Here is a 20,749-nt window from a genome sequence, read left to right on the forward strand (position 1 = left end):
TTAATTCATATCAATCTCATTTCATCCACACATAAGTTTTCAATTCTTTATCCCCTATTATTTCCATTTTCATCTTACCACCTATTTTATTTTAGATTACATATCATTATCATCCTTAATTTTTTCTAAGCCAGTATATAATAAACAATCTAAAAAGAGTAAAAATAAAATAAAGCCAATATATTTAGAATCCACGTTTTTCATTCCCCTACTTCAATCATAATAAAATACTCTCATGATACACTTCTAATATCCATTAAATAATCAACTGTATGTTTTGAAATGTATATATTTTAAAGTATCCCCCCCACAGTAAATCACTAAAACAACTTAATATATCTCATTTTAACTTCACTTATAATAATTAATAATCATATTTTTAATTCATTTCCATTCCCGTTTTTAATCAAAGGGTTCATAACAGCATAATTCATGTATGTATGTATGTATGTATGTATGTATGTATGTATGTATATTTATATGGTATTCAGCTTTGTTCGGGTATTTTCCCACATCATTATAGTTGTGCTTTCAAAGTTGTAGCAATGTTTCGGCAGAATCTCATCTGCCATCATCAGGCTTCTGTATTGTATTCGTCTGTGAGTCAGGCTTTCACAGCCGTTTCTGTTTTAAATTTGGTGCTAGCCTACTGCTCTGCCAGAATGTTTTTTTCTTCATCCTGATTGGTTGGGGATCTGTGTTTATTGGTCTTGGAGTTTGCTGTGTTCTGCTTGATTGGTGTTTCTAATATCTTCTGTCTGTTTTGTAGCTTTTTTTTGGTCTTGATTGGCTGGCAACATTGTGTTTCCTGTATTGGAGGCTTTTAGTGTGGCTTGGCTCTGAGTAAACAGACAGCTATCATTTATTAGGAAGCTAGGTTTCATCTGGGTGCCTGGTTGGGGTATGTTTGAGCTGGAGGTATCGGGGGGGGTCTGTTAGTGCCCAGGTGTTTGCCTGGCTTGTGGTGTGGAGATTTTTTTGTTTGTGAGTGCAGGCTTCCAGATAATTGACAGTCTGGTGGAGTCATCTCTTCTATTCATGCTTTCAGGTCTTTTTTCAATCTCTATGGCTTCTCTGATAATTCTGTGGCTGGGATTTTCTATAGTGGCTAGGGTTTTGGTGCCATTGAAGTTGATGCTATGACCTGTGGCTTTCATGTGTTGGACTAGTGAGGAAGTGTTTTCCAGCTTTTTTACTGCATTTTTGTGTTCATCTAGGTGGGTACTTATTCTTCTATTGGTCTGTCCAATGTATGTGGCAGGGCATGATGCACAGGAGACTTAATATATGCCTTGGTTTTCCAGGTCAATTTTATCTTTGGGGTTTCTTAGGATGGCTGCTATTTTTCTGTCTGTTTTGAAGGCAGTCTTGATGTGATGCCTGTGTAGTATCTTACTGATTTTGTCTATAGTACCTCTTATGTAGGGCAGGACAGCTGTTCCATAGGACTGTTCATCTTCTAGGTCTCCATTATGTCTCAGTGTGTTTTTGTGGATCAGGCCACAAAATGTGTATATATATATTATGTATATATAATGTATATAATGTATATACAGTATATACAGTATATACAGTATATACAATTATTTATATATATATATATATATATATATATATATATATATATATATATATATATATATATATATATATATATATATAATTACGATCCTAAAATACTTCCCAGCAAGTTTTAGACTAAATACCAATATATATTTCTTATGTGGTATCCCCCTTATAAAATCCCTAACCCTTATCTCTAAATTTTTTGGCTTTATTATTTCCTTTAATTTTAGCTAGCTTTCCCTTTTCTAAATTTCCCCGGTCTTTCTTCCTTTTTCCTTCTGGTATTAGTTTTATTCCCCTCTGCCTGTCAGCCATGTTTTCCCCCACCCTTTCCGGTTCTCTTTTTGGGGTTTTCTTCTTATATAATTCCTTCTTCTTCTTCTTAGTCTTGGAAGCCTTATCTCTTTCATTTGTTGTCTCTGTTGTCAATGTCTCTGTTTTAAATCCTTTTATATCCTTTGGCAGTAGTCCTTGTTCTCCATGTTCATCTGGGATGTTGTTTCCCTCTTCCGATTCATTTTATCTGGGCTTTTTTTGTCCTTCTGCAAGCTGCAACACCATTACTTTACTAATCATAAGCAACTTCATTCTTTCTTTTAAGATACCTTTCACAGTTTGCAGCTCCAACTTAAATTCTTTACTTATTTCTTCCATTTCTTTATTAAAGATCGAATTTTTCTATTATAGTCCTTGCAAAAAGTCTCCTCTCACTTTCTCTTCCTTCTGTTTTCTTGTTACACTCAACCTCCAGCAGTCCCAAAATATTGTATTCCTTTATATTTTACTGTAGTCCCCTCTTTTTAAAGGGTTTTTTGTTGTATTAACAATCTTTTATTCCATTTCTTCTCTCTTTCAAATATTTATACAAGCAGTAATTTTCCATAAAAACATAAAAGAGGAAAATCTTTAACCATTAGGTGGTGCTCTATATCACTTTCTTTTCAAAGTTCTTTTATTTTTAATTCTCTTTTCTGTAGTATTAATATTAGATTTTATCCATTCCAAATAAGTCCAGCATTTTATTCAATGCCTAATTAATAGCCAATTCTATATATTAATCCAAATTTGATCTCTGATTTCATATAATTCTTTTATTTCCGGTATTTCCTTTACCTTATATTTTCCTCGTATTCCTCGTTCGCCACTTCCATTCTTCCAAACGAGGACACTTTCTTTGCACTTTTCGGTTTTTTTTTTTTTTTTAAGTATTTAAAGTCTTTTATCCAGTTACATGCCGCTCACCATTTCCACTCTCCAGCACAAAACTTAAGTCCCGGCAGCTTCCCATCTTCAGGGCAGCCTTTGAACTGCCGCTTCTCCCTGTCTTCTAGAGCAGGGGTCCCCAACCACCGGTCCGCGGACCGGTACCGGTCCGTGGAACAAATCCTACCGGGCCGCTGGTTTGCTGGCCGCCGCCATCTTGTTTTGATGAAAAAGTGCTTCCGGTGAGCTCACCGGAAGCACTTTTTCATCAAAACAAGATGGCGGTGCCCAGCTGATGCCGGTACCGGGCCGTGGCGCCCAGCTGATGCCGGTACCGGGCCGCGGCATAAAAAAGGTTGGGGACCACTGTTCTAGAGGAGTAGATACCAAGCCAGGGAGGGGAGATGCGGCTCCCCTCAACCCAGCTGGCAGTCTCCCCCTCTTCCCCCCACCTCTACAAGGTGGATCAGATGGTTCAGTCCCTCAGGGACCCCTCCAGCAGGGCAAGCATGGATCAAAGCTGCGCACGATCGCGGTCAGGTCTGTCTTCGACAGAAACGCCACCGGAAGTCCGCTAATTATATGCCTTTATTTTATCCTCCAAAGTTAATATGTCACACTCGATGGGCCTGAATTCTAATTAAATAAGTACTGAAGACTAACAAGCATTAAATGTCATCCTACAGTAGATAAGCATGACCAGAAAACCTACCTGATGCTTCTCCTTGGAGTCCATGGTTACTCGGGGCACTGCACATACCCCAAAAACCACAGGAACCACTCTAAGAGAGGTTGTCTTCCAAATAAGGTATGAGGTAGGTTAATGGATGTCTGTGACACTGTCTGAGGAAATAAATAGGATAATTAGTTAAACGGTTAAAAAAACAGCATATTGACTAGAATAAGGTGTTATGTAAAATGTAACATGATGAACACCTTGGCACTTGACAGATTTTCTTGATACATCTAGGAAAACTGCCAACTCCTGCCTCAGAACACAAAGCCAGATTTCATTAGGTGCAGGAAGAATGGCTTTAAATGCCAGCTGGGATAGAGCTGGCTATCATTAATGGCCATTTGTTTTGTCTTTTATTTTTATTTCTAATCCAAGTCTCTGCACAAGTAATCTATGCAGAAACTAATCTTTCTTTTTTTCCTGAAAACAGACCCAAACCCTGTTTGTTAAATCCGAGGTATCATTAAGCCAGGCCTGAAGTTATAAAAAGGGGGCCAGAAGTTCATCAACATGTCATATTTTAGCATGATTTGGGCTATCAAGCGTCTAGCTGGGAAGCTTCCTCTCCCAATTTGCATTTTTATACTGTGGATCAAGGTCTAATCATAATTTGTACTTTAGCTATACATTAAGCGCTAAAGCATGATACAACTCTTTTGCCTTGGTATATAAAATTAATCCTGAGCTTTTAAATTTTTTTTAATTCTGTATATATATCCCAATATAGTTACAGATGGAACTACAAATAGCTACAATTCAATTAATAACAATAGCAATAGCATTTAGACTTATATACTGCTTCATAGTGCTTTACAGCACTCTACATGGTTAGGTGAAATAAAGTATTTAAGTTCTTTCTACTTCGCAAGCTAACAAAGTATCTAGGAAAATATTTTAATATTATCAATAACAAATGAGTTACAATGGAGATATGTACACCTTCCACTGGAAACCCTATCAATGTCAATAATGTTATCACTGCTGAAAAAGGAATATTATCTAGAGACCTAAAGAAGATAAAGTTAATATGCATTATTCAAGAATCTCTACACGCAATCTCAAAAATAGTTTGAAGATGGAATGTTGCTAACCAGGATTCACTGTGGGCAGACCCTTTATTAAATAAATTACATGAAAGCAGAATAAATTAATAAAATACTGTATATAAATACTGATACATTCAGTGTCTTAAAAGTTGAAGAATTTATATCACTGTGCATTTTTTCTTTGTTCTTAACAAAGAAGGATCTTGCCACATCCCTTAGCAATGCTTTCTATGTTATATTTAGATGCTTTCACACTGTCATGCCTTCAAAATGGCCTTCCATGTGAAATGCACCTCGTATTTTTATTGAGATTCTTGCAGCAGAGCATCAATCAAGGTTTCATTTGCTTATCTTGCTCCATCAAGTCTAGTTAGGGAATAAAAAGCAGGAAGAAGGCCCCAACCCAATCCAAAACCAAACCAAATTTTCTTTCAAAAAAAGTTAACCGTGGAGAGAATCTCCTACAGTATCTCTAAGCTACAAATTAGGAAAGGGCAAGGGCTTTTCCTGTCCATCATCTCCATCATGGCCCATATGTTAATGATCAGCCTTTCTCTGAAAATTAATCTTGCTCTGAAATTCACACATTTATCTACTGTATGATAATATGATAATATTACTATTGGTAATCATCATCATCAATCAGTATCCTAGCTTTTTTTTCCCCACAGGTGCAAGGTCTGCTTTTCAAGTCAATATTATCAATATTACTGTTCATATTACGTTTATTTATTAGATTGCTACGATCTTAAGATGTTTAGTGGCACACAAAAATACAGCATAAAGCTTTCATATTAAAATAACTGATGATATACTGTATATAGTAAGTTCAATTTTTTTAAAAACAACTTTCCCTCTCAACCCAGAACAGCATACAATTCATTTGAGGGCGTTGCTTTGATAATTTATCTAAAAACATCTTCTGGAACAATCCTTTGTCATAACCACTGATTGGAACTACCCACTCTCACTGTAGGTAGGCTAGGGCTATCTACTAGATCCCTATCTAATACTCAGATGAACCTCTAAGCTCAAACAAAAGACAGGCCTCCTCCATCTGCACTATGTATATCTAAAAACTAGTATATATGCTAGCATCACTGTAAAAACCAGGGTAACCTTTAAATAGCTGGGCAAGCCAGGTCTTTTAACACCAGGCATCTTATTCTTCCTACCACAACCAATATATTCTTTTCTGAATCCTAGTTGATAAGATGACCTTTTCTACTAAGTCCCACCGAACCAACCTAGGAGAGGAAAATACCAGTGGCTTATGGTCCCGTCCCCCTCTTCATGTATCCCACGCAAACACACGTGGTATCACCCAGTGTTGCCACTTTTCTGAACTGCTTTTTTTCTTAGTGCCACTTCCATTGGCATTGTGACTTCACAAAAAAAGCTCTTCTCTATCACACTTGCACCCCAATTTTGTACACAAGTACATAAGGGACAGAACCTGCATCATTTTGCCACTTTCTCCCCTTGTTTCTTGTGGATACTCATAAACAAACCCTCTATTGAGTCTGCTGCTCTGTAGCTTATTTATACAGTATAACTTTCTGGTAAAGAGACAAAACAAAAAGGAATTAGGGCCACATTGGAATAATCAATGTGATAAGAAGTTGCATATGGACATTCCATGGAGATCCAAACACCCTGATCAGACAAAAGCCTATTGCAAAGAAACTGCCCATTGCTCAACAATTATGCAACAGGAGCTAAAATTTAAGCAAAGTCAGCAGCTCCTGAGGAATAACCTATTACATATTTGCTACTACAGTCCATGTTAGGATGTGCACTTATGTTTCTTTTTTAGAACGGGGTCAATACTTTTGCTGAAGAAAAGAGTTGTATTGAGAATGCAGACAATTAGCAAGTACACATTGTTTTGTGTGGCTTCAACCAATACTGTACCTTACAGAAGTCAGAATTTTTCTAATGATTAAAAGGGGAACCAGTTTACTGATCTGATACCTGGGTTTGAACACAAGAATCAAGAAAAATATTTTGGGGAGAATCCAACTTACATCAATACTTTCTGTGGAAAATCACTGAGCAAACAAATCTATTTAGCTTTTTTACAAAAAACAATAACCCTAGATGTTTTAAATAAACTCAAGTCTATCATTTCTGCAATCTCTGAGAAAAACGCAGGTGAAAACCACAAAAAACAAAGCAGTTATTTATTGGAGAATAAATCTACCAATTGCCTTTGCAATTGTTACATGGAAGGGATAAAATCTGGCTGCCATTGGACAGCCATTGTCTTGGATATTTTTCTGCTTTCTTTAATGAAGAATTGCTCCTTTCCTGGAGAATAGCTTGCACTTGCAAACCATCCTTATAGTTGGGAAATCTTTTCTAACTTTCAATTGGAGTCTGTCCTCCTACAATTTAAAGCCACTATTTTGTGCTCAACATCCTGGAATTATAGAGATTAGGTCTTCTTCTTTGTTAATACCCATGGAGATTCTCAGTCATCCAGGTCATGATTGTCCCAAAGGTGCTTTTTTCAAGAGGCAACTGGACTTTCTGGGGGTTTTTTTTGAAGATGTTTCACTTCTCTTCAACTCCGAGCTGAAAAAGCTTCTTGAATGAGAAGTGAAACGTCTTCAAAGTAAAACCAGAAAGTCCAGTTGCCTCTTGAAAAAAGTACCTTTGGGACCCATATAGGTGTTTGAAAAATGCTATTAGATTCCCAATCAATCACTTTCTTAAAAGAAAAAAAATATCCAGATACCTCAATCTCATAAGATCCCCTAATTACCTTAGGTTTTTCTGCATCTGTTCAAGCTTGTCTGAATCCTACTTAAGCTGTGATACCCAAAATTGGACACTAATTGAAGGGGAGTATGACCAATGACAATTATAATATAATTATAATCCCCTGTAATTTGGAAATACTACTTCTCTTGATGCAGCCTAATGATTCTTCTATGCTAGACAGCTTTCTCTCCATTTCCAAGCCCTAATTTCTTAAAAATAAGGTTGAACTTAAATTTTAATCACCTTCACTTTTGTTGGCTTGTACTTAGAACTTGGTATTATAAAGGTATGATTATACAAAAAAAGTCAACAGAAATATGAATTGTCACAAGCCTCAGCTTTGCCAAAAGCAGAGTTCAGCTGTTCCATTTCCAGCTAAATTTGCGTATTAGAAAAATGCTAACTAAGCTCTTGAAATAAACCCGTTTTGAAGAGGGCTGTCATGGCAAAACTGATCCAGAAGTAGCACGAAGTGTGTAAAATTTGCATTCCTCTTTTTAGCAATCATATTACTGAGCCATATTTAGCTTCAACTACTATGCCAGGTGTAGTATTACTATGTCAGATGTCTCCTATAATTTGTTATATGATTTATTTTTCTTCAATGAAGAGAATTACACAATCTCTATTCAATATAAATTTATTTACAATCCAGTTCTAGAAAGTTAATTCTGAATTTTTTTCCTGCCTTCAAAGGTAGAGATTCTCATACTATGCACTGGAGGGAGGGGGCTGCAACCCACTCCCATTCTGCTCATAGACAAGGAGTTGGCATCAGATGAGGTCATATGTGAGGCTTCCTGTGTGCTACCCAAAACAACCCAGCCAGGATCCAAGTGCTTTTGACAACTTATCTTCTCCCTCTTCAAGAGTAATTCCTCTCTGCTTCTTCTTGGAGAGCATTGCCCTGGATCCTGATGCTGAGCTTCTGCATTCATTCCAGGCGGGCCAAGTGCTACATCCTTCCTATTTCTTGTAGGAAGGGATTGTCTTGCAGGTCAGTTGCGCATTTAAAAAAAGGGAAGGCAAGACTAGCAGTTTGATCCTGACAGGGCTACTTGGTAGCACTCAGAAGCTACCAACAGCAAGTTTTAGTTCTGGGGGCAAGTTCTAATAGTGATAATGTTTTGGGTGCAAACTCCTAGTTCCTCTGCCTGACATGGGGGATGGGTTCACACTATTAATGTGATAGGTTATGGCCTCGAAGAATTTGATAATCCATTCGAAGATATTCATTATCCAATCATCTCTCTTGCCTTGGACATAGCTTGGACCAAAAGACCTCCAAGATTTCTTCCAACCCTACGATTTATATAGGGTTGTTATATAGGTTATAATTATATATTACCTGCAAGTTTCAAATGCATCCTCTCTGTTTCATTGCCATGTCCTTAATAGAAATATTAGGAGTTTCCAGTGCTGAATCTCTAACACCACTCCAGATTGTAGAAATAATATTATGGGGTCCTTGTACTCTCTGAGTTTGGTTGTTTCTTGCAGTGATAAATAATAACTAATAAGTATTATTTTGATACTATTTTTGAACCAGGTATAGACTGGTAAATTAATAAATTAGTGAAGTATGGTCTAGAGCCGTGATGGCGAACCTATGGCACGCATGCCAGAAGTGGCACGCACAGCCACTTCTGCCGGCATGTGAGAGGTCGCCCGGAAGAGCCCCACTGTGCATGTGTGTGCAACCCCACCAGCCAGCTGATTGTCAGGTATCTGCCACGCGTGTGCAGGGGGAGACGTGTGCATGGAAGACGCACGCACATGCGCAGAGGCATGTGGCATGCAGAGGTTGCGTGCGTATATGCAGAGGAGTGCAATACGGGGGGGTCGCACGTGCATGCACAGGGGGGCGGGGGGAGTCATGCACGCATCATGGGTGCAGGCCTGTGAGCAGGCACATGCGTGGACACTTTTGGCATGCAATGTGGAAAAGGTTAGCCATCACTGGTCTAGAACCATTTTTATTATTTGAATTGCCATTATATCATACTTATGATAGTATTTGGGAATAATGTTGGGAGACACTAGGAATATCCCCAGTCTAGGCAACAGTCTTCCTTCTGTCTTCCAAGGTCATTCCCACATACCATCACAATACTTCAATAATTTATTCATCAGAATATCTGAAGTATTTGGTCTAATGTCTGTTGAAATCAAGATGGACTGCATTTTTAGCATTCCAAGAATCTACAGTACTAAGAAAACTAATAGAATAAAAAATGATACGATTAATCTAACAAGACTTCTCAGAATAACAGATTTGGAAGGGATCTTGGAGGTGTCCAACACCCTGCTCAGGCAGGAAACCCCATACCATTTGGTTAAAAATCTTGTTGGAGCACCCACAACTTCTGCAGGCAAGTTGTTCCACTGATTAATTGTTCTAGCTGTCAGGAAATTTCTCCTTAGTTGTAAGTTTCTTCTCTCTTTGATTTGTTTCCATCCATTGCTTCTTGTCCTGCCTTCAGGTGCTTTGGAGAATGGTTGAACCTGCTCCCCCTTCTTTGTGGCAACCTCTGAGATATTGGAACACTGCTGTCATGTCACCCCAGTCCTTTTCATTAAACCCAATTCCAGCAACCTTTCTTTATATGTTTTAGCCTCTAGTCCCCTAATCGTCTTTGTTGCTCTTATCTGCACTCTTTCTAGAGTCTCAGCATCTTTTTTTTTTATATTGTGGAGACCAAAACTGGATGCAATATTTGTTTTTTACAAACCCATGTTGACCACTAGTAACCTATGCATTGTTGTCCAGGTGTTTATAAACTGTTCGCTTTATTATCTGCTCTAGAATTTTGCCAGAAGCCAACTACTGTAGTCCCAGGACACTGACAACAGATTTGCCATAAAGGGGGGGGGGGAGCATCCCCTGGAAAAATGGTAATATTGTTATTTTGCTCCAAATAGGATCAAATATAATCATTTGGCCAGAATAAAGGAAGGTGAGAACAAAACTATAATTAACATACTGTTTCCACCACTGATTCTCAAAATACATACACATAGCATTCTGTGTCTATCCCAGGCAACACAGAGACATGAAAAACGAAAGTAAACCACAGAGTTAGCATAGTGTTTAACAGTAATTTTGCTTCCTACTCTGGTTATAGCCAGCAATTACATCCAGAAACACTAAACAATCTACTTAAAACAATTTACTAACTCCACATTATAAAACGCAAGTGCTAAACTTGGACAGAAAAGAAGTATACGATTGACTGCAGTGCTGAGAATTGATTCTCATCATAAAGGCACATTTTAGGGATTCAATGTCTGCATTATTTAGTTTAAGAAGCCTTGTCTGAACGCGTTCAGCTACCATTTTCATCTTTATATGAAACGACTGATTAAAGTAGATGTTCTTCAATTTAAAAGGGGGGGGGGGAGGAATCGTTTTAAAAATCAGCCGGAAATCCAAATAAACACAGAGAGATTTGTTTACAAAGCTCTACCCCATAGTTTACTGAAGTAATCCAGATACCGAGTTTACATTTAGCCAGGGTGACATTTGAGTATGTTTCTATATGTAGAAAGCTGGAATCGCTCAACAAATACTTTGCGGCAAACGGAGACCCGAACTTAGCCAACCCCATCGCTAAGAGACACGGCAATCGTTCAGAACTTCCCGTCACAATCCCCACGCGCACCCATCATGCGGCATTGCGGGTCGCCTGTTTTATCCTACAAACTTCTCCGCTTGACTTTAGCAATTCGGAGGTGTTAAGACGGGACTATCCCGAAGGAAACCAGGCCTTCTCTCTCTCTCTCTCTCCCCCCAAGGGAAAACAGTGGCCGGCGGTAGATAGCAAACTCTGGAAACGCCAGAAATTTTTGCCGCTGCATCGCCGCCGGGGTGGGGGGAAGGGGATGCAGCTGCGCCAGAACAAACTCGGCTCTGACGCTTCGAACTGCAGGGCACGTCTGAGACGTGCATATGCGAAACTTCCCACCGCTCCTACAGTGACTTTCCGTCTGCGTTAGGCACGGCTTGAGCGGAGAATAACGGAGAGCCGGATCCATCCGGCCTACCGTATATTTCACCCCTATTTTGGGAGGTGGAAAGCACAGTCCGTCTAAAGCAGCAGCAAGGCGGAGAACTTGACTCTTGGCTGTTTCTCCGGAAGCGCTTCCTCGGCTTTGCGACGCCGTCTCACCCTAACGTCTGGCGAAACCCCATCCAACAAGAGAAGGGTGGTTCTTGGTGGGGTTGCTGTGTTAATCTGAATCCCACTGCAAAGATCAGGGCTACAATCAAGGCGGTTGGGGAACGCAACCTTTCCCCCACCCCCACTCTATCTTTTTTGGGAAGGGGCTACACTTACTCACCAGCTTAATCTGCAGACTTTTTTTCGTCCGTAGAGAGGCGGGCATATCCCGGGGAGCCTTCTTTCCACTAACTCCTTAAGACGCCCCGAAGCAACCCTTCACTCCACCTAGTCCAACATCGCTAGCTCCGCCATTCTTATTACTGGCAAATAGCCCGCTTTCCCTTCGGGGATTTATGTGTATGATTTCAAGTACAGTGAAGCAAACCTTGTCTGGATTGGCTGTGTTTCGCTAATATTTTAAGCGCTTTAGCTGTGGTAGGTTAAACTAGGGAAAGGATTGACGCTATTCTTCCGCCCTTTTTACCAACCAGTGCATTTGCGAACGGTCTATATAATATGCTCTAAATTTAAGCTCTAGTGGCTGGTTTAGGAATTGAAACAGGAGCTGGTTGTTGATCGTAGACAGCAAGAGTTTCTTAAGCAATATGATTTCTCACAAGCTTGGCGCACAGGCTATTTCATATTGAAAGGGGTTCGTTTATGTGACTCTTCGCCCTCCGGAGAGATACTACCATTATTTGTACTCAGTTTTAGCATCTGTATCTTTATATCACTGAAATCCTATATTCGCACAGAAACTTCTATCACAACTAGAAATATTGGGTTTTACTAAGTCTTCATTGTTCATATTAGGAAAGCAGAAGTCACTATTTTGAGCACAGACACAAAAGTCTAGAATCAAACCACAGTATTTTTCAGTACTGCTTGTAATATTGTGAATTTTCCTTTTCATAAGGTCTGGCAATTTATTTCCTCTTCATATTTTTATTAAATGCATGATTACAAATTATATTGAAAAGCACAGTTTTTTGAAAAAAATAATATTAAAGTACAGTAATAAACAACAATAAATTAAAATACAAAACCTTAAAAAAAAATCATCCATTTTTGACAAAGCCTTGGATGCACAGAGGAAGCTTCATTAGGTTCTTAAAAGACAAAATACAGGTAGATCTTAAATGTCAGGTGAGAGAAAATGGACCAGAGAAGAGGCCTATCTGTTATAAATGGCAAGATGACTCCAGGTTGTGCTTCATATAGGACGGGTGGCATCACGTCGTCACATGACATATCACTTTTTTCCCCTTCACTAAACCAGGAATGGGCATGGGCAGCGCATGACGCATCCGGCCTGTGGGCCGTGAGTTTGACATCCCTGATATAGATTTTCCTCTCATATTCTAGCAGTTGTTCAGATCTACAGGTTGCAAAGCAGTTTGTAAGGATTACTGTTACCGTGTTGTCTTTTTAATTGATTTGCATAATATGAATATTTGATACACCTTGGAAAAACCATGGTTTAGTGTGCTGTGAATCTCACCTATAAATAGGAGTTAATGTCCACATCACATTGAGATGTAATCAGATTAGTTTGCATTTAGTAGCTATTATTGATGAAGAAACCTCAATAGGAAGTCAGCCATTCTTTATTAGATTGATATTAAAGAGGAAAAGGTATTCTGGTAATTTGTGGGTGCAACCTCTTCTGGATACAACATATCTTGCAACAAGTGGAAATCATAAAAGAGAAAAGACACAATTTTCTAATGCTATTTTGCCTTGTTTGGTTTTTAGAACAAGGACAATTCTCTCTAATAAAGGCCAATATAGTTTTCACTTACTACAGCACCTTGATAAACATATAAATAGCTGTCTAACAGCTACTGAAATTTCAAGCCTGCTTATACACTTTGCTATTGTTGCCAAAAGGACTACATGGATATGTGTTCATGTATGTGTATTCTTCAAGAATCCACCTTGTCTCTAGGGAGAAGGCAGCTTTACTAGCATCAACTATGCTACATTTCTTTCTACTAGTAAATATGGCCTGTTCATCTGATGGGTCCATTGTTGAAGGGGAAAAGTGATCATCAACATGTATAAGATTATAGTGCACTGTCACCTCATCTACATTATACTTAATACTGCTGAAATTAGTATGATTTTGCTTTGTTTAAATAAACATGAACGGGGCACAGCATGCATACTTAGAAATTACAGGTAAATAAGCACTAAGAAGCTGCATTGTTATTCTGTAATATTAGGATTACATCTCAGAATATTCTTGTCTATCATATTGTAGTCTACATGAACAAGCAGCACCTTCCATTCACATGTATGTATGTATGTATGTATGTATGTATGTATGTATGTATGTATATGTGTGTGTATGTGTGTATACACACACATACACACACACACACATAAAAATAAATGAATATTTTATCAATATAGCATGCAAACAGCATTCACATTTTGCACTTTAAAAACAGGAAGAAGACATTAATAAATTGTAATTTCTTTGTACAGTATCTCTTGTTTTTTATTTACATAATCTGAAAAATACACATTAAAAACCATTTCAAAAATGCATAATAATTAAAAGAAATTTACAGAAAGGCAATGTAATTACATAACATTAAAATCACACACATTTAATATCATACAACAGCGAAAACATAATAGTTTGGAACATTTATATTAAAATAGAGTTTTCTCTTGAATCACATGCAACACCCTCGAGAGGTAATTGTATATTTCATGATAAGATCATTGAATTTAAATCTCTGGAGAATGATTAAATCTCCATTTAATTCCCATTGACATATCCCTATTTTTAACATAAAGCTTTGCTAACTAATGTTAGAAAACAATCAACATTAGTAATCTCTTTTCAAAAAACATCATTATTGAACTACATTTTAGGCATACTTACTTGAATTTCTAGAATGTTAGCTATTCTAGCCTCCCATAGCAAACCTGTGGATATTTTATGTGATAACAAATTCATTATACTAAAAAAAAATCCTAAACTGAAGTCAATTTCATCAAGTGCATGGAAATAAATTCATACGAATAAATGAGGTTTTTCTCTAACTCAGGGTTGTCAAACTTGTGGCCCGCAGACTAGATGTGTCACACACTGGCCACGCCCACCCTTAGTTTAGTGAAGGAAAAAAGTTGCGATGGGTCATATGACAATGTGATGCCGCAAGTTTGACACCCCTGCTCTAAGTTATACCTACTTACTACTGAGCTTCCACAGTTAATACAGTAGTTCATCTTACTTGTAAATTATACCTTGGCTTTCTATATTTACTATGCCTTTTCCTTCTTTTATTGATCCATTATTATCTTCAGATCCTGGTGTTAAAGCGAAAGGAAAAATACTTGGAGTCTTCTTGTATCATTCTCCTTTGTTTTTTTATAATATTTTGAGCATATTTCTGTATTGTCACAATTCCATCCTCCAGTCCTTCATTCAGAATGGTGGTGTTGTAGTTAAGGCATCACGCTAGAAACCAGGAGATTGTGGGTTCCAGTCTCTGCACATGCACACACACACACACACACACACACACACACACACACCTTTAAAAATACTTTGAAGTAAACCCAAAAATGCTTAGAGCCAGGCCAATTCCTTATGAGTAATTTTCATTATTGCTGTTTTTGCAGATACAGAAAGTAGAAAAGAGATATTTAATAACCAGTGATTATTTTTAGTTCATGTTGTATATACCGTATTTGCCGGCGTATAAGACGACCCCCCACCACCACCGGAAACGCCCTCCAGAAATCCCGGGGCTGCAGCGGCAGGCGGAGTGCCAGGGGCCATGGGAAGAGCAGGAAGGCTGCAGCCTCGGGCAGAGCGAGGCGGCGGGATGAGCGGGCGGCGCAGGGGATCCGGGAAGCCAGGCGCCTTCGCTGCGTCCAACAAGCATCCAGCCGGCAGTGGATATGCAGTGACGTATAAGGCGACCCCCCCACTTGGAGGCATGTTTTTCAGGGCAAAAAGTCGTCTTATCCGGCAAATACGGTATCTATATGGTCAAGTGTTAAAAGTCTGAGTAGTTGCTAGGATGCAATGCTGCTAAGTTGTATTTCCTATTAAAAGTTATGTGTGAAAATAACAAATCTAAAACCAAAGAGAGGCATCAGGGGAGACTGTACAAATATGGAAGAATTAATGACCCAGAAGGTCTGCAGAGTTTCAACATTTCAAAAAAAAAAAATACCGGAAGTTTGTTTTAATTTCAAATAAACCACATTGGAAATTGTGTGTGTGTATGTGAAGACAACTGCATAGGTGTAAAATGTTTTTAACTCCTGAAAACTCTATATGAAAATGGCCTTCCACTTACTAAAGAATTTTTTGTTTCAATATTTTTATTTTTAAACATAACTTCATTTAACTATTGATCCTTGATCAGTTTCAGAAGGCTAATTTCTTAATCACTTTTGGAAATGGCTTCTTAACTACTTTTTAACTTAAGAACCTTCTGATCTTCAAGTATGATAGTAGATTTTGGGTGAATTGAGTTTAATTCTTTGTGAAACATATATTAGAAAAGTTAGAAGTTTAAAGACTTTTTAAAAATCCTCTCTTTTGGAATAAACAGCAAAAGGGTGATTAGAATATTAATTCTGGAAAGTTATAAACAGAGTCAGAGTGGATGGATTTGAATAAGATTTTAACATTAAGTATAAGAATCTTTCCCATGGGAAAATGCTGTTGTTTTCAATTCCTAAAATAACACACGATAGGATAGGATTTTAAATGTTTGGCACTAAAGGGAACCCGAGGGACTAACAATTACAACCAAAGTGGAAGAATATTTAAATTTGACTCACTCACACAGAATAGAGTAAAATACTTTAACATTGGATATATCGGAGAATATTTTGAACCATGCACTTAGAAGCTACAGGTGAAACTCAAAAAATTAGAATATGGTGCAAAAGTTCATTTATTTCAGTAATGCAACTTAAAAGGTGAAACTAATATATGAGATAGACTCATTACATGCAAAGCAAGATAGTTCAAGCCATGATTTGTCATAATTGTGAGGTTTATGGCTTACAGCTCATGAAAACCCCAAATCCACAATCTCAGAAAATTAGAATATTGTGAAAAAGTTCAATATTCTAGGCTCAAAAGTGTCCCACTCTAATCAGCTAATTAAGCCATAACACCTCCAAAGGGTTCCTGAGCTTTTCAATCTCTGTTTGGTTTAGTAGGAATCACAATCATGGGAAAGACTGCTGTCCTGACAGTTGTGCAGAAAACCATCATTGACACCCTCCATAAGGAGGGAAAGCCTCAAAAGGTAATTGCAAACGAAGTTGGATGTTCCCAAAGTGCTGTATCAAAGCACATTAATAGAAAGTTATGGGGAAGGGAAAAGTGTGGAAGAAAAAGGTGCACAAGCAGCAGGGATGACCGCAGCCTGGAGAGGATTGTCAGGAAAAGGCCATTCAAAAGTGTTGGGGACTTTCACAAGGAGTGGACTGAGGCTGGAGTCAGTGCATCAAGAGCCACCACACACAGACGGATCCTGGACATGGGCTTCAAATGTCGTATTCCTCTTGTCAAGCCACTCCTGAACAACAAACAATGTCAGAAGCGTCTTACCTGGGCTAAAGAAAAACAGAACTGGTCTGTTGCTCAGTGGTCCAAAGTCCTCTTTTCTGATGAGAGCAACTTTTGCATCTCATTTGGAAACCAAGGACCCAGAGTCTGGAGGAAGAATGGAGAGGCACACACTGCAAGATGTTTGAAGTCCAGTGTGAAGTTTCCACAGTCTGTGTTGATTTGGGGAGCCATGTCATCTGCTGGTGTTGGTCCACTGTGCTTCATTAAGTCCAGGGTCAACGCAGCCGTCTACCAGGAGATTTTGGAGCACGTCATGCTTCCTTCCGCAGATGAGCTTTATGGGGGGATGCTGACTTTATTTTCCAGCAGGACTTGGCACCTGCCCACACTGCCAAAAGCACCAAAACCTGGTTCAATGACCATGGGATTACTGTGCTTGATTGGCCAGAAAACTCGCCTGACCTGAACCCCATAGAGAATCTATGGGGCATTGCCAAGAGAAAGATGAGAGACATGAGACCGAACAATGCAGAAGAGCTGAAGGCCACTATTGAAGCATCCTGATCTTTCATAACACCTCAGCAGTGTCACAGGCTGATAGCTTCCATGCCATGCCACATTGAGGCAGTAATTGCTGCAAAAGGGGCCCAAACCAAGTACTGAGTACATATGCATGCTTATACTTTTCAGAAGTGCAATATTGTTCTATGTACAATCCTTGTTTTATTGATTGCATGTAATAGTCTAATTTTCTGAGATTGGGGATTTGGGGTTTTCATGAGCTGTAAGCCATAATCATCACAATTATGATAAATCACGGCTTGAACTATCTTGCTTTGCATGTAATGAGTCTATCTCACATATTAGTTTCACCTTTTAAGTTGCATTACTGAAATAATTGAACTTTTGCACCATATTTTAATTTTTCAAGTTTCACCTGTAATTTTAAGAGTGACTTTACAGATAGGTTATGTTTAAAAGGTGTCACACATTTTATCAGACAAGCCTGAGACTGATCTGAAAGGGGATTTTAAAATGACAGGTTATGAGAAGATATTAGCAAAAGATACTACACTGGATTTACAAATAAAATAGCTGTTGTCTTAATAATTAAAAGGGATGTACAAATGGCACACCAAAAGAATGACTTGGATAACTTCCTTTTATTTATTAAAGTTCTGAAGGATTTTGTGAGAAGGGACAAAATAATTGAAATGAAAACATTATTTGAAGGGAATATTCTTGAAAGTTTCTGTCAGAGTTTTGTGATCACCTTTCTTTTAGGGGAGTACTCTTTGTAGGGAAGCAAGCAATTTTATTTGAGGAAATTGTTATTTTCTTATGGTACTCCTCAAGGACGTCCCTTCCAACGGGAAAAATGACATCATTTAGGTGAGTGTACATGAAAATATATATATATAAAGTATCACAAAATAATACAAATAGCAAAATAGGACTAATAAAGGAGAATATTTATAGCTCAGGGTTGACATGAAGTTGACATTGGAATACTGATATTACTTAGTTTGGGTAATGAAACATCTGCAAGAAAACAAGCAAGCTCAGAGAGCACCAAGGACCCCTCAACAAAATAGGACTGAACCAGCAGAATGTTGTAGTAGTACCTGCAGATCCTACAACCAGGATCAGTATTGTTAAAGTATTTGCTGATGACCTGTGGGCTCATCACCTTAACTCCCTTTGCTTGAGAAAAGCAAAGACCAACCCAGCAGCAAGGTAGAAAGACAGAAACCCATTACACAGGAGATCTGTATGTACTTCTAAGGCAGAGGTGTCAAACTTGCAGCCCGCAGACCAGTTGCATCATGCACTGGCCATGTCCACCCATTATAGTGAAAGGAAAAAAAAGTTGCTATATATCATGTGACAACAACGTGTCATCATGAGTTTGACATCCCTGCTCTAAGGAAACCACTGTCATTCAGAATCTATCGGAGCATCTGCAGGAATAGAAACTTTTATGAAAGTGTTGCAGTGCCTGCCCTTTTTGTGTGTCTGTGCAATGTCACAATGCATGTGCAATGTCACAATGCACGTGCAAAACGGGTGTAGCTTTTCATAGTAAAAGTGGAGATAAAGGAAATTGTTTTTTTAAGGTAGAAGTTCTAAAATGCAAGTCATCCTTTCTATTACAACGGGAAATAGTGATGCATAAAATTGGTTTGTTGTAACACTGCAGTCCTAAGCATGCTTATTTAATAAATTCCATCATGGGAAAAAACCTGAATTGCTTTGAAATAAAGGTAGGATACTTTGAATGATATTATAATGCTGTAATCGTAAATGCATTGAACAGAACTGAAACTGACCAATGGTTCTTTTTCTCAAGAGACTTGTGTAATGTGAACAGTTTCGTAATAAGCAGAAATCATAAAATAAAAGATTTCCCGTCAGTGAAGATCCATTTTAGAAGTTTTACTTCCTAATTTCAAATTCTTATACGTAAAGTTGGTGAGGACATCAGAAAAAAAAATACCACCAACCTATTCTAAGAATAAACTTTTTATCTAATATTTATTTTAACTTTACCTGAGAAAACACAGGTGTCTTCAACATAACCACCAGATTTGCCCTACTTAACAACACTGTACTGATCATCTTCATGCTATTGTAAGATGCTAAGCAACTGCCCCTACTTTCACACCCTATCAGCACCAGGCCATGTAAGCAGCAGTAGAAACCACTGGAATTGAGTGGCTAATACATTTAAAAACATAAATAATAACTCATTCATGACCCATTGCATCCTTAAATTTTATATTCTCTCCTTGGATCCCTTGCAAGGAGAGAAGGGGCGATAAAATCAAGCAAGACAGTATCAGGGCTTATGGCAAAGCTGCTGCTTAGCTGGGTAGAAAAGGATTAGTGGGGGGAAGAGATCTATGGTCTTGGCTTCTAAAGACTGGAAGTGTCATGGAAGAGAATGCTCTCCCCAATAAAAAATCACCCCATCTCAAATCTCTGAGGAAACAGCATGAAAAAATGATGCAGCATTTCCTCTAGCACAGGGCCCAAGTCTATTAAGTTGTGGAATTAATTGGCTCAGTTTTCCTAAAGCAGCTGAAAACCCACAGCTCAGGGAAGTGCAAGAATAGCACTAATCCCAGATTGCCACAGTCCTTATGCGTGGAAGGGAGCCTAGAATGGCAAATATAATTTACATACCACTTCTGGAACACAGGGAGGGAGTGTCTCAGAAGCTAATGAGATTGGCTTCTGAGTAAACATACATAGATTCCTCTAAACTCAGAGGTGTCAAACTGGCGGCCCATGGGCCAGACCCATTCCAGCTCCACAAAGGCAAAAAAGTCATGTTGCATCATATGATGTCACATGACACAATTGAGTTTGATACCGGTGCTCTAAACTGTCTCTGAACCTTTTAGTACACCTATGGGGGGAGGGGGGAAGGGTACTATTACATCAATTCAGATTCAAAGGGTAGAATTATCAGGGATGCACATCGGCACACATGTAGCATTGATCAGGAGCACTTTAAATCAAATGTATTCTTTCTACAGATCACATGGCAGCTGCAGAAAATGTAAACCCATGAAAAGGGGCAGCTGCTTTAAGATGATCTTGAAAGATACTCTGAATCACACCTTGCCTTGCTAATCTGTCACCGGATAGCTCTAGTAACCCATTAGCTGAGAGCAAAACTTTAAAGCAGGGGTCCCCAACCACCGGT

At 38.5% G+C, this 20,749-nt stretch overlaps 1 protein-coding gene across 1 annotated transcript in view; it reads right to left on the reverse strand.

The window, feature by feature from the left end:
* The window catches only part of TMEM94 (transmembrane protein 94), a 75,029-nt gene extending 63,224 nt beyond the window's left edge, over positions 1-11,805 (reverse strand). The window contains exons 1-2 of the mRNA XM_026667432.2: positions 11,659-11,805; positions 3,482-3,612 (exon numbers count right to left, since the gene is read on the reverse strand). Coding sequence (XP_026523217.1) covers positions 3,482-3,505 — 24 coding nt within the window. The 5' untranslated portion in view covers positions 3,506-3,612; positions 11,659-11,805. The remainder of the gene's footprint in view (positions 1-3,481; positions 3,613-11,658) is intronic.
* Between the last annotated feature and the right edge of the window lie 8,944 nt (positions 11,806-20,749).

This window comes from Notechis scutatus, chromosome 2 (assembly GCF_049901735.1).
Source record: "Notechis scutatus isolate UNSWTSFEM ecotype Mainland chromosome 2, rNotScu1.2, whole genome shotgun sequence".
NCBI classification, from domain to species: Eukaryota; Metazoa; Chordata; class Lepidosauria; order Squamata; family Elapidae; genus Notechis; species Notechis scutatus.